Source organism: Carcharodon carcharias (assembly GCF_017639515.1).
Source record: "Carcharodon carcharias isolate sCarCar2 chromosome 39 unlocalized genomic scaffold, sCarCar2.pri SUPER_39_unloc_9, whole genome shotgun sequence".
NCBI classification, from domain to species: Eukaryota; Metazoa; Chordata; class Chondrichthyes; order Lamniformes; family Lamnidae; genus Carcharodon; species Carcharodon carcharias.
In genome coordinates this window covers 72,430-85,000 of record NW_024470848.1, presented here as the reverse complement: position 1 = coordinate 85,000, position 12,571 = coordinate 72,430, and the positions used below count along the sequence as shown (strand labels likewise).

At 46.6% G+C, this 12,571-nt stretch overlaps 1 protein-coding gene across 1 annotated transcript in view; it reads right to left on the bottom strand.

The window, feature by feature from the left end:
• The window catches only part of LOC121275007 (cytoplasmic phosphatidylinositol transfer protein 1-like), an 80,529-nt gene that overhangs the window by 25,251 nt on the left and 42,707 nt on the right, over positions 1–12,571 (bottom strand). Inside the window, exon 2 of the mRNA XM_041182400.1 lies at positions 39–187. Coding sequence (XP_041038334.1) covers positions 39–187 — 149 coding nt within the window. The remainder of the gene's footprint in view (positions 1–38; positions 188–12,571) is intronic.

Here is a 12,571-nt window from a genome sequence, read left to right as displayed (position 1 = left end):
CTGTCCCGCTCTCAATCCCCCCTCCCAGCCGGATTTACCTGTTCAGGTAGATGTTTTTCTGGGTGAACTGTCCCACCCCGTGCTGTGGGTCTGTGTGGGGCTGGTTTGTAATGACTTCCACACCATCAGCTCCCCCACTCTCCTGGTCGCTGTGCCTGTTGATCATGTAGAGCTGACCCACCCTGTACTGGACAGCAAGAAATATTTCCCATTGATCAGTATCACTTACCCCCACACCCTTCCCACAACCCCCGAGAGACCCGGTGGGGACTGACCCCTCGCTGGGGGGAGGGGGATGGGTCTCCCCGTGGGGACTGACCCCTCATACTCCACTCTCTGAGTTCATGTTATTCTCGCTCTGTCACTTTCTCTGTCCTTCTCTCTACCTCTCTCGATCTCTCTATCTTTCTCATTACCTGCCTGCCTCTGACGTTCTTAGTCCTTCTGCCCCCTCTCTCTCTCTTCATCTCTCTCCCTCTCTGTCTCTCTCTTTTCTCTCAGTCTGTCTCTCCCTCCCAATCAGTTTCCCTTTTGTACGATCTCTCTGTCACTCTATCCCTGTGTCTCTCCCCTCCCGCATCTCTCACTACCTGTCTCTCAATTTTTCTCTCTCTCTCTTTCGATCCCCTGCTACGGCTGTCTATCCCTATCGTTCCCTGTTTCTGTCTCTCTCTGACTCTGCATTTCTCTCTCTCTCTCCATCTCTGCACATCTCTCTTTCTCACTCTGTCACTCTCTCTGTCACTCTCTCTCTGTCTGTCTATCTCTCTCTCTGCCCCTCTCTCTGACTCTGTCTCTGTCTCTCTCTCTTTCTCCCACTCTGCCCCTCTGTCTGCCTCTCTCTCTCTGTCTGTCCCTTGGCTCACTCTCTACCTCTCTGTCTCTCTGCCCCTCTTTCTGTCTCTCTCTCTCTCTGTCTCTCTCTGTCTCTCTCTCTGTCTCTCTCTGTGTGTGTGTCTCTCTCTGTCTCTCTCTCTTCTCTCTCTCTGTCTCTCTGTCTCTCTGTGGCTCTCTCTCTCTCTCTCTGTCTCTCTCTGTGTGTCTCTCTCTGTTTCTCTCTCGCACTCTCTCTCTCATTCTACGTCTCTACATGTACTTCATAATGTAGCTTGCTGGCGCAAAAAGGTGCTGATGATGTGGTGGTGTGGGGGTAAGGGAGGTGCTAGCGCTCTGGGACAAACAAATTAAAAATGGTAATAGCACAGACAACAATAATATTGTCCCCATGCGGACTTTGCCAACAGATTGCGAGGCTGGCAGAGACACATCAGCAGAGACCCCGGGGGTGTGTTAATACTTACAGGGGGTCCGCGGGAAAGTGTTAATGTTTACACAGACTCCGTGAGTGTGTGTTAATATTTACAGGGGGTCCCCGGGAGTGTGTTAATATGTACAGGGTGTCACCGGGAGTGTGTTAAAATTTACAAGGTGTCCCCGGGAGTGTGTTAATATTTACAGGGTGTCACCGGGAGTGTGTTAATATTTACAGGGTGTCCCCGGGAGTGTGTTAATATTTACAGGGTGTCACCGGGAGTGTGTTAATATTTACAGGGTGTCACCGGGAGTGTGTTAATATTTACATGGTGTCTCCGGTAGTGTGTTAATATTTACAAGATGTCTCCGGCAGTGTGTTAATATTTACAGGGTGTACGCGGGAGTGTGTTAATTTTTACAGGGTGACTCCGGGAGTGTGTTAATATTTACAGGGTGTCTCCGGGAGTGTGTTAATATTTACAGGGTGTACCCGGGAGTGTGTTAATATTTACAGGGGGTCCCCGGGAGTGTGTTAATATTTACAGGGTGCCTCCGGGAGTGTGTTATTATTTACAAGGTGTACCCGGGAGTGTGTTAATATTTACAGGGGGTCCCCGGGAGTGCGTTAATATTGACAGGGACTCCCCGGGAGTGTGTTAATATTTACAAAGTATCCCCGGGAGTGCGTTAATATTTACAGGGAATCCCCGGGAGTGTGTTAATATTTACAAAGTCTCCCCGGTAGTGTGTTAATATTTACAGTGTGTCTCCGGGAGAGTGTTAATATTTACAGGGGGTCCCCGGGAGTGTGTTAATAGTTACAGCGGGTCCTCGGGAGTGTGTTAATATTTACAGGGGGTCCCCGGGAGTGTCTTAATATTTACAGGGTGTCTCCAGGAATGTGTTAATATTTACAGGGGGTCCCCGGGAGTGTGTTAATATTTACAGGGAGTCCCCGGGAGTATGTTAATATTTAAAGGCGGTCTCCTCGAGAGTGTTAATATTTACAGGGTGTCTCCGGGAGAGTGTTAATATTTACAGCGGGTCCCCGGGATTGTGTTAATATTTACGAAGGGTATCCGGGAGTGTGTTAATATTTTCAGGGGGTCCCCGTGAGTGTGTTAATATTTACGAAGGGTCTCCGGGAGTGTGTTAAAATTTACAAGGGGTCTCCGGGAGTGTGTTAATATTTACAGGGAGTCTCCGGGAGTGTGTTAATATTTACAAGGTGTCTCTGGGTGTGTGTTAATATTTACAGGGTGTCCCCTGGAGTGTGTTAATATTTACAGGGTGTCTCCGGGAGTGTGTTAATATTTAAAGGGGGTCCCCGGGAGGTGTTGATATTTACAGCGTGTCTCCGGGCGTGTGTTAATATTTACAGGGGGTCCCCGGGAGAGTGTTAATATTTACAGGGTGTCCCGGGAGTGTGTTAATATTTACAGGGGGTCCCCGGGAGTGCGTTAATATTTACAGGGACTCCCCGGGAGTGTGTTAATATTTACAAAGTCTCCCCGGGTGAGTGTTAATATTTACAGGGTGTACCCGGGAGTGTGTTAATATTTATAGGGGGTCCCCGGGAGTGTGTTAATATTTACAGGGGGTCCCCGGGAGTGTGTTAATATTTAGAGGGTGTCTCCGGGAGTGTGTTAATATTTACAGGGTGTACCCGGGAGTGTGTTAATATTTATAGGGGGTCCCCGGGAGTGTGTTAATATTTACAGGGGGTCCCCGGGAGTGTGTTAATATTTAGAGGGTGTCTCCGGGAGTGTGTTAATATTTACAGGGTGTACCCGGGAGTGTGTTAATATTTACAGGGGGTCCCCGGGAGTGTGTTAATATTTACAAATTCTCCCCGGGAGTGCGTTAATATTTACAGGGACTCCCCGGGAGTGTGTTAATATTTACAAAGACTCCCCGGGAGTGTGTTAATATTTACAGTGTGTCTCCGGGCGAGTGTTAATATTTACAGGGGGGCCCGGGAGTGTGTTAATAGTTACAGAGGGTCCTCGGGAGAGTGTTAATATTTAGAGGGGGTCCCCGGAAGTGTGTTAATATTTACAGGATGTCTCCGGGAATGTGTTAATATTTACAGGGGGTCCCCGGGAGTGTGTTAATATTTACAGGGAGTCCCCGGGAGTGTGTTAATATTTAAAGGGGGTCTCCGCGAGAGTGTTAATATTTACAGGGTGTCTCCGGGAGAGTGTTAATATTTACAGCGGGTCCCCGGGATGTGTTAATATTTACGAAGGGTATCCGGGAGTGTGTTAATATTTACAGGGGGTCCCCGTGAGTGTGTTAATATTTACGAAGCGTCTCCGGGAGTGTGTTAAAATTTACAGAGGGTCACCGGGAGTGTATTAATATTTACAGGGGGTCCCCGGGAGTGTGTTAATATTTACATGGGGACCCCGGGAGTGTGTTAATATATACAGGAGGTCCCCGAGAGTGTGTTAATATTGATGGGGGTCTCCGGGAGTGTGTTAATATTTACAGGGTGTCTCCGGGCGTGTGTTAATATTTACAGGGGGGCCCGGGAATGTGTTAATATTTACAGGGTGTCTCCGGGAGTGTGTTAATATTTACAGGGTGTCCCGGGAGTGTGTTAATATTTGCAGGGGGTCCCCGGGAGTGCGTTAATATTTACAGGGACTCCCTGGGAGTGTGTTAATATTTACAAAGTCTCCCCGGGTGAGTGTTAATATTTAGAGGGTGTACCCGGGAGTGTGTTAATATTTACAGGGGGTCCCCGGGAGTGTGTTAATATTTACAGGGGGTCCCCGGGAGTGTGTTAATATTTAGAGGGTGTCTCCGGGAGTGTGTTAATATTTACAGGGTGTACCCGGGAGTGTGTTAATATTTACAGGGGGTCCCCGGGAGTGCGTTAATATTGACAGAGACTCCCCGGGAGTGTGTTAATATTTACAAAGTCTCCCCGGGAGTGCGTTAATATTTACAGGGACTCCCCGGGAGAGTGTTAATATTTACAAAGACTCCCCGGGAGTGTGTTAATATTTACAGTGTGTCTCCGGGAGAGTGTTAATATTTACAGGGGGGCCCGGGAGTGTGTTAATAGTTACAGGGGGTCCTCGGGAGTGTGTTAATATTTAGAGGGGGTCCCCGGAAGTGTGTTAATATTTACAGGGTGTCTCCGGGAATGTGTTAATATTTACAGGGGGTCCCCGGGAATGTGTTAATATTTACAGGGAGTCCCCGGGAGTGTGTTAATATTTAAAGGGGGTCTCCGCGAGAGTGTTAATATTTACAGGGTGTCTCCGGGAGAGTGTTAATATTTACAGCGGGTCCCCGGGATGTGTTAATATTTACGAAGGGTATCCGGGAGTGTGTTAATATTTACAGGGGTCCCCGTGAGTGTGTTAATATTTACGAAGGGTCTCCGGGAGTGTGTTAAAATTTACAGGGGGTCTCCGGGAGTGTGTTAATATTTACAGGGGGTCCCCGGGAGTGTGTTAATATTTACATGGGGTCCCCGGGAGTGTGTTAATATAGACAGGAGGTCTCCGAGATTGTGTTAAAATTGATGGGGGTCTCCGGGAGTGTGTTAATATTTACAGGGTGTCTCCGGGAGTGTGTTAATATTTACAGGAGGTCTCCGGGAATGTGTTAATATTTACAGGGTGTCCCCGGGAGTGTGTTAATATTTACAGGGTGTCACCGGGAGAGTGTTAAAATTCACAGGGTGTCCCCGGGAGTGTGTTAATATTTACAGGGTGTCACCGGGAGTGTGTTAATATTTACAGGGTGTCCCCGGGAGTTTGTTAATATTTACAAGATGTCTCCGGCAGTGTGTTAATATTTACAGGGTGTATGCGGGAGTGTGTTAATTTTTACAGGGTGTCCCCGGGAGAGTGTTAATATTTACACGGGGTCTCTGGGGGTGTGTTAATATTTACAGGGTGTACCCGGCAGTGTGTTAATATTTGCAGGGTGTCACCGGGAGTAAGTTAATTTTTACAGGGTGTCCCCAGGAGAGTGTCAATATTTACAGATAATCTCCAGGAGTGTGTTAATATTTACAGGGGGTCTCCGGGAGTGTGTTAATATTTACAGGGTGTCTCCGGGAGTGTGTTAATATTTACAGGGTGTCTCCGGGATTGTGTTAATATTTACAGGTTGTCCCCGGGAGTGCGTTAATATTTACAGGGTGTCCCCGGGAGTGTGTTAATATTTACAGGTTGTCTCCGGGAGTGTGTTAATATTTACAGGGGGTCCCCGGGAGTGTGTTAATATTTACAGGTTGTCTCCGGGAGTGTGTTAATATTTACAGGGTGTCTCCGGGAGTGTGTTAATATTTACAGGGTGTACCCGGGAGTGTTTAATATTTACAGGGGGTCCCCGGGAGTGTGTTAATATTGACAGGGACTCCCCGGGAGTGTGTTAATATTTACAAAGTCTCCCCGGGAGTGCGTTGATATTTACAAGGACTCCCCGGGAGTGTGTTAATATTTACAAAGACTCCCCGGGAGTGTGTTAATATTTACAGTGTTTCTCGGGAGAGTGTTAATATTTACAGGGGGTCCCCGGGAGTGTGTTAATAGTTACAGCGGCTCCTAGGGAGTGTGTTAATATTTACAGGGGGTCCCCTGGAGTGTCTTAATATTTACAGGGTGTCTCCTGGAATGTGTTAATATTTACAGGGGGTCCCGGGAGTGTGTTAATATTTACAGGGAGTCCACGGGAGTATGTTAATATTTAAAGGCGGTCTCCGCGAGAGTGTTAATATTTACAGGGTGTGTCCGGGAGAGTTTTAATATTTACAGCGGGTCCCCGGGATTCTGTTAATATTTACGAAAGGTATCCGGGAGTGTGTTAATATTTACAGGGGGTCCCCGTGAGTGTGTTAATATTTACGAAGGGTCTCCGGGAGTGTGTTAAAATTTACAAGGGGTCTCCGGGAGTGTGTTAATATTTACAGGGGGTCCCCGGTAGTGTGTTAATATCTACATGGGGTCCCCGGGAGTGTGTTAATATATACAGGAGGTCCCCGAGAGTGTGTTAATATTGATGGGGGTCTCCGGGAGTGTGTTAATATTTACAGGGTGTCTCCGGGAGTGTGTTAATATTTACAGGAGGTCTCCGGGAATGTGTTAATATTTACAGGGTGTCCCCGGGAGTGTGTTAATACTTACAGGGTGTCACCGGGAGTGTGTTAAAATTTACAGGGTGTCCCCGGGAGTTTGTTAATATTTACAAGATGTCTCCGGCAGTGTGTTAATATTTACAGGGTGTCCCCGGGAGTTTGTTAATATTTACAAGATGTCTCCGGCAGTGTGTTAATATTTACAGGGTGTATGCGGGAGTGTGTTAATTTTTACAGGGTGTCCCCGGGAGAGTGTTAATATTTACACGGGGTCTCTGGGGGTGTGTTAATATTTACAGGGTGTACCCGGCAGTGTGTTAATATTTGCAGGGTGTCACCGGGAGTAAGTTAATATTTACAGGAGGTCCCCAGGAGAGTGTTAATATTAACAGATAATCTCCGGGAGTGTGTTAATATTTACAGGGGGTCTCCGGGAGTGTGTTAATATTTATAGGGGGTCTCCGCGTGTGTGTTAATATTTACAGGGTGTCTCCGGGATTGTTTTAGTATTTACAGGAAGTCCCCGGGAGTGCGTTAATATTTACAGGGTGTCCCCGGGAGTGTGTTAATATTTACAGGTTGTCTCCGGGAGTGTGTTAATATTTACAGGGGGTCCCCGGGAGTGTGTTAATATTTACAGGTTGTCTCCGGGAGTGTGTTAATATTTACAGGGTGTCTCCGGGAGTGTGTTAATATTTACAGGGTGTACCCGGGAGTGTTTAATATTTACAGGGGGTCCCCGGGAGTGTGTTAATATTGACAGGGACTCCCCGGGAGTGTGTTAATATTTACAAAGTCTCCCCGGGAGTGCGTTGATATTTACAAGGACTCCCCGGGAGTGTGTTAATATTTACAAAGACTCCCCGGGAGTGTGTTAATATTTACAGTGTTTCTCGGGAGAGTGTTAATATTTACAGGGGGTCCCCGGGAGTGTGTTAATAGTTACAGCGGCTCCTAGGGAGTGTGTTAATATTTACAGGGGGTCCCCTGGAGTGTCTTAATATTTACAGGGTGTCTCCTGGAATGTGTTAATATTTACAGGGGGTCCCGGGAGTGTGTTAATATTTACAGGGAGTCCACGGGAGTATGTTAATATTTAAAGGCGGTCTCCGCGAGAGTGTTAATATTTACAGGGTGTGTCCGGGAGAGTTTTAATATTTACAGCGGGTCCCCGGGATTCTGTTAATATTTACGAAAGGTATCCGGGAGTGTGTTAATATTTACAGGGGGTCCCCGTGAGTGTGTTAATATTTACGAAGGGTCTCCGGGAGTGTGTTAAAATTTACAAGGGGTCTCCGGGAGTGTGTTAATATTTACAGGGGGTCCCCGGTAGTGTGTTAATATCTACATGGGGTCCCCGGGAGTGTGTTAATATATACAGGAGGTCCCCGAGAGTGTGTTAATATTGATGGGGGTCTCCGGGAGTGTGTTAATATTTACAGGGTGTCTCCGGGAGTGTGTTAATATTTACAGGAGGTCTCCGGGAATGTGTTAATATTTACAGGGTGTCCCCGGGAGTGTGTTAATACTTACAGGGTGTCACCGGGAGTGTGTTAAAATTTACAGGGTGTCCCCGGGAGTTTGTTAATATTTACAAGATGTCTCCGGCAGTGTGTTAATATTTACAGGGTGTCCCCGGGAGTTTGTTAATATTTACAAGATGTCTCCGGCAGTGTGTTAATATTTACAGGGTGTATGCGGGAGTGTGTTAATTTTTACAGGGTGTCCCCGGGAGAGTGTTAATATTTACACGGGGTCTCTGGGGGTGTGTTAATATTTACAGGGTGTACCCGGCAGTGTGTTAATATTTGCAGGGTGTCACCGGGAGTAAGTTAATTTTTACAGGGTGTCCCCAGGAGAGTGTCAATATTTACAGATAATCTCCAGGAGTGTGTTAATATTTACAGGGGGTCTCCGGGAGTGTGTTAATATTTACAGGGTGTCTCCGGGAGTGTGTTAATATTTACAGGGTGTCTCCGGGATTGTGTTAATATTTACAGGTTGTCCCCGGGAGTGCGTTAATATTTACAGGGTGTCCCCGGGAGTGTGTTAATATTTACAGGTTGTCTCCGGGAGTGTGTTAATATTTACAGGGGGTCCCCGGGAGTGTGTTAATATTTACAGGTTGTCTCCGGGAGTGTGTTAATATTTACAGGGTGTCTCCGGGAGTGTGTTAATATTTACAGGGTGTACCCGGGAGTGTTTAATATTTACAGGGGGTCCCCGGGAGTGTGTTAATATTGACAGGGACTCCCCGGGAGTGTGTTAATATTTACAAAGTCTCCCCGGGAGTGCGTTGATATTTACAAGGACTCCCCGGGAGTGTGTTAATATTTACAAAGACTCCCCGGGAGTGTGTTAATATTTACAGTGTTTCTCGGGAGAGTGTTAATATTTACAGGGGGTCCCCGGGAGTGTGTTAATAGTTACAGCGGCTCCTAGGGAGTGTGTTAATATTTACAGGGGGTCCCCTGGAGTGTCTTAATATTTACAGGGTGTCTCCTGGAATGTGTTAATATTTACAGGGGGTCCCGGGAGTGTGTTAATATTTACAGGGAGTCCACGGGAGTATGTTAATATTTAAAGGCGGTCTCCGCGAGAGTGTTAATATTTACAGGGTGTGTCCGGGAGAGTTTTAATATTTACAGCGGGTCCCCGGGATTCTGTTAATATTTACGAAAGGTATCCGGGAGTGTGTTAATATTTACAGGGGGTCCCCGTGAGTGTGTTAATATTTACGAAGGGTCTCCGGGAGTGTGTTAAAATTTACAAGGGGTCTCCGGGAGTGTGTTAATATTTACAGGGGGTCCCCGGTAGTGTGTTAATATCTACATGGGGTCCCCGGGAGTGTGTTAATATATACAGGAGGTCCCCGAGAGTGTGTTAATATTGATGGGGGTCTCCGGGAGTGTGTTAATATTTACAGGGTGTCTCCGGGAGTGTGTTAATATTTACAGGAGGTCTCCGGGAATGTGTTAATATTTACAGGGTGTCCCCGGGAGTGTGTTAATATTTACAGGGTGTCACCGGGAGTGTGTTAAAATTTACAGGGTGTCCCCGGGAGTGTGTTAATATTTACAGGGTGTCCCCGGGAGTGTGTTAATATTTACAGGGTGTCACCGGGAGTGTGTTAATATTTACAGGGTGTCACCGGGAGTGTGTTAATATTTACATGGTGTCTCCGGTTGTGCGTTAATATTTACAAGATGTCTCCGGCAGTGTGTTAATATTTACAGGGTGTACGCGGGAGTGTGTTAATTTTTACAGGGTGTCCCCGGGAGAGTGTTAATATTTACACGGGGTCTCTGGGGGTGTGTTAATATTTACAGGGTATACCCGGGAGTGTGTTAATATTTGCAGGGTGTCACCGGGAGTGTGTTAATTTTTACAGGGTGTCCCCAGGAGAGTGTCAATATTTACAGATAACCTCCGGGAGTGTGTTAATATTTACAGGGGGTCTCCGGGTGTGTGTTAATATTTACAGGGTGTCTCCGGGAGCGTGCTAATATTTACCGAGTGTCTCCGGGAGTGTGTTAATATTTACAGGGTGTCTCCGGGAGTGTGTTAATATTTACAGGGAGTCTCCGGGAGTGTGTTAATATTTACAAGGTGTCTCTGGGAGTGTGTTAATATTTACAGGGTGTTTCCGGGAGTGTGCTAATATTTACATGCTGTCTACGGGAGTGTGTTAATATTTAAAGGGTGTCTCCGGGAGTGTGTTAATATTTACAGGGTGTCCCCTGGAGTGTGTTAATATTTACAGGGTGTCTCCGGGAGTGTGTTAATATTTACAAAGTCTCCCCGGGTGAGTGTTAATATTTACAGGGTGTACCCGGGAGTGTGTTAATATTTATAGGGGGTCCCCGGGAGTGTGTTAATATTTACAGGGGGTCCCCGGGAGTGTGTTAATATTTAGAGGGTGTCTCCGGGAGTGTGTTAATATTTACAGGGTGTCTCCGGGAGTGTGTTAATATTTACAGGGTGTCTCCGGGGGTGTGTTAATATTTACAGGGTGTACCCGGGTGTGTGTTAATATTTACAGGGGGTCCCCGGGAGTGTGTTAATATTTACAGGTGGGCCCGGGAGTGTGTTAATAGTTACAGGGGTCCTCGGGAGTGTGTTAATATTTAGAGGGGGTCCCCGGAAGTGTGTTAATATTTATAGGGTGTCTCCGGGAGTGTGTTAATATTAACAGGGGGTACCCGGGAGTGTGTTAATATTTACAGGGAGTCCACGGGAGTATGTTAATATTTAAAGGCGGTCTCCGCGAGAGTGTTAATATTTACAGGGTGTGTCCGGGAGAGTGTTAATATTTACAGCGGGTCCCCGGGATTCTGTTAATATTTACGAAAGGTATCCGGGAGTGTGTTAATATTTACAGGGGGTCCCCGTGAGTGTGTTAATATTTACGAAGGGTCTCCGGGAGTGTGTTAAAATTTACAAGGGGTCTCCGGGAGTGTGTTAATATTTACAGGGGGTCCCCGGTAGTGTGTTAATATCTACATGGGGTCCCCGGGAGTGTGTTAATATATACAGGAGGTCCCCGAGAGTGTGTTAATATTGATGGGGGTCTCCGGGAGTGTGTTAATATTTACAGGGTGTCTCCGGGAGTGTGTTAATATTTACAGGAGGTCTCCGGGAATGTGTTAATATTTACAGGGTGTCCCCGGGAGTGTGTTAATATTTACAGGGTGTCACCGGGAGTGTGTTAAAATTTACAGGGTGTCCCCGGGAGTGTGTTAATATTTACAGGGTGTCACCGGGAGTGTGTTAATATTTACAGGGTGTCCCCGGGAGTGTGTTAATATTTACAGGGTGTCACCGGGAGTGTGTTAATATTTACAGGGTGTCACCGGGAGTGTGTTAATATTTACATGGTGTCTCCGGTTGTGCGTTAATATTTACAAGATGTCTCCGGCCGTGTGTTAATATTTACAGGGTGTACGCGGGAGTGTGTTAATTTTTACAGGGTGTCCCCGGGAGAGTGTTAATATTTACACGGGGTCTCTGGGGGTGTGTTAATATTTACAGGGTGTACCCGGGAGTGTGTTAATATTTGCAGGGTGTCCCCGAGAGTGTGTTAATATTTACAGAGGGTCTCCGGGAGAGTGTTAATATTTACAGATAATCTCCGGGAGTGTGTTAATATTTACAGGGGGTCTCCGGGTGTGTGTTAATATTTACAGGGTGTCTCCGGGAGCGTGCTAATATTTACCGAGTGTCTCCGGGAGTGTGTTAATATTTACAGGGTGTCTCCGGGAGTGTGTTAATATTTACAGGGAGTCTCCGGGAGTGTGTTAATACTTACAAGGTGTCTCTGGGAGTGTGTTAATATTTACAGGGTGTTTCCGGGAGTGTGCTAATATTTACATGCTGTCTACGGGAGTGTGTTAATATTTAAAGGGTTTCTCCGGGAGTGTGTTAATATTTACAGGGTGTCCCCTGGAGTGTGTTAATATTTACAGGGTGTCTCCGGGAGTGTGTTAATATTTACAAAGTCTCCCCGGGTGAGTGTTAATATTTACAGGGTGTACCCGGGAGTGTGTTAATATTTACAGGGGGTCCCCGGGAGTGTGTTAATATTTACAGGGGGTCCCCGGGAGTGTGTTAATATTTAGAGGGTGTCTCCGGGAGTGTGTTAATATTTACAGGGAGTCCCCGGGAGTGTGTTATATTTAAAGGGGGTCTCCGCGAGAGTGTTAATATTTACAGGGTGTCTCCGGGAGAGTGTTAATATTTACAGCGGGTCCCCGGGATTGTGTTAATATTTACGAAGGGTCTCCGGGAGTGTGTTAATATTTACCCGGGGTCTCCGGGAGTGTGTTAATATTTACAGGGTGTCTCCGGGAGTGTGCTAATATTTACATGGTGTTTCCGGGAGTGTGTTAACATTTACAGGTTGTCTCCGGGAGTGTGTTAATATTTACAGGTTGTCCCCGAGAGTGTGTTAATATTTAAAGGGAGTCTCCGGGAGTGTGTTAATATTTACAGGGTGTACCCGGGTGTGTGTTAATATTTACAGGGGGTCCCCGGGAGTGTGTTAATATTTACAGGGTGTCTCCGGGACTCTGTTAATATTTACAGGGTGTACCCGGGAGTGTGTTAATATTTACAGGGGGTCCCCGGGAGTGCGTTAATATTGACAGGGACTCCCCGGGAGTGTGTTAATATTTACAGTGTGTCTCCGGGAGAGTGTTAATATTTACAGGGGGGCCCGGG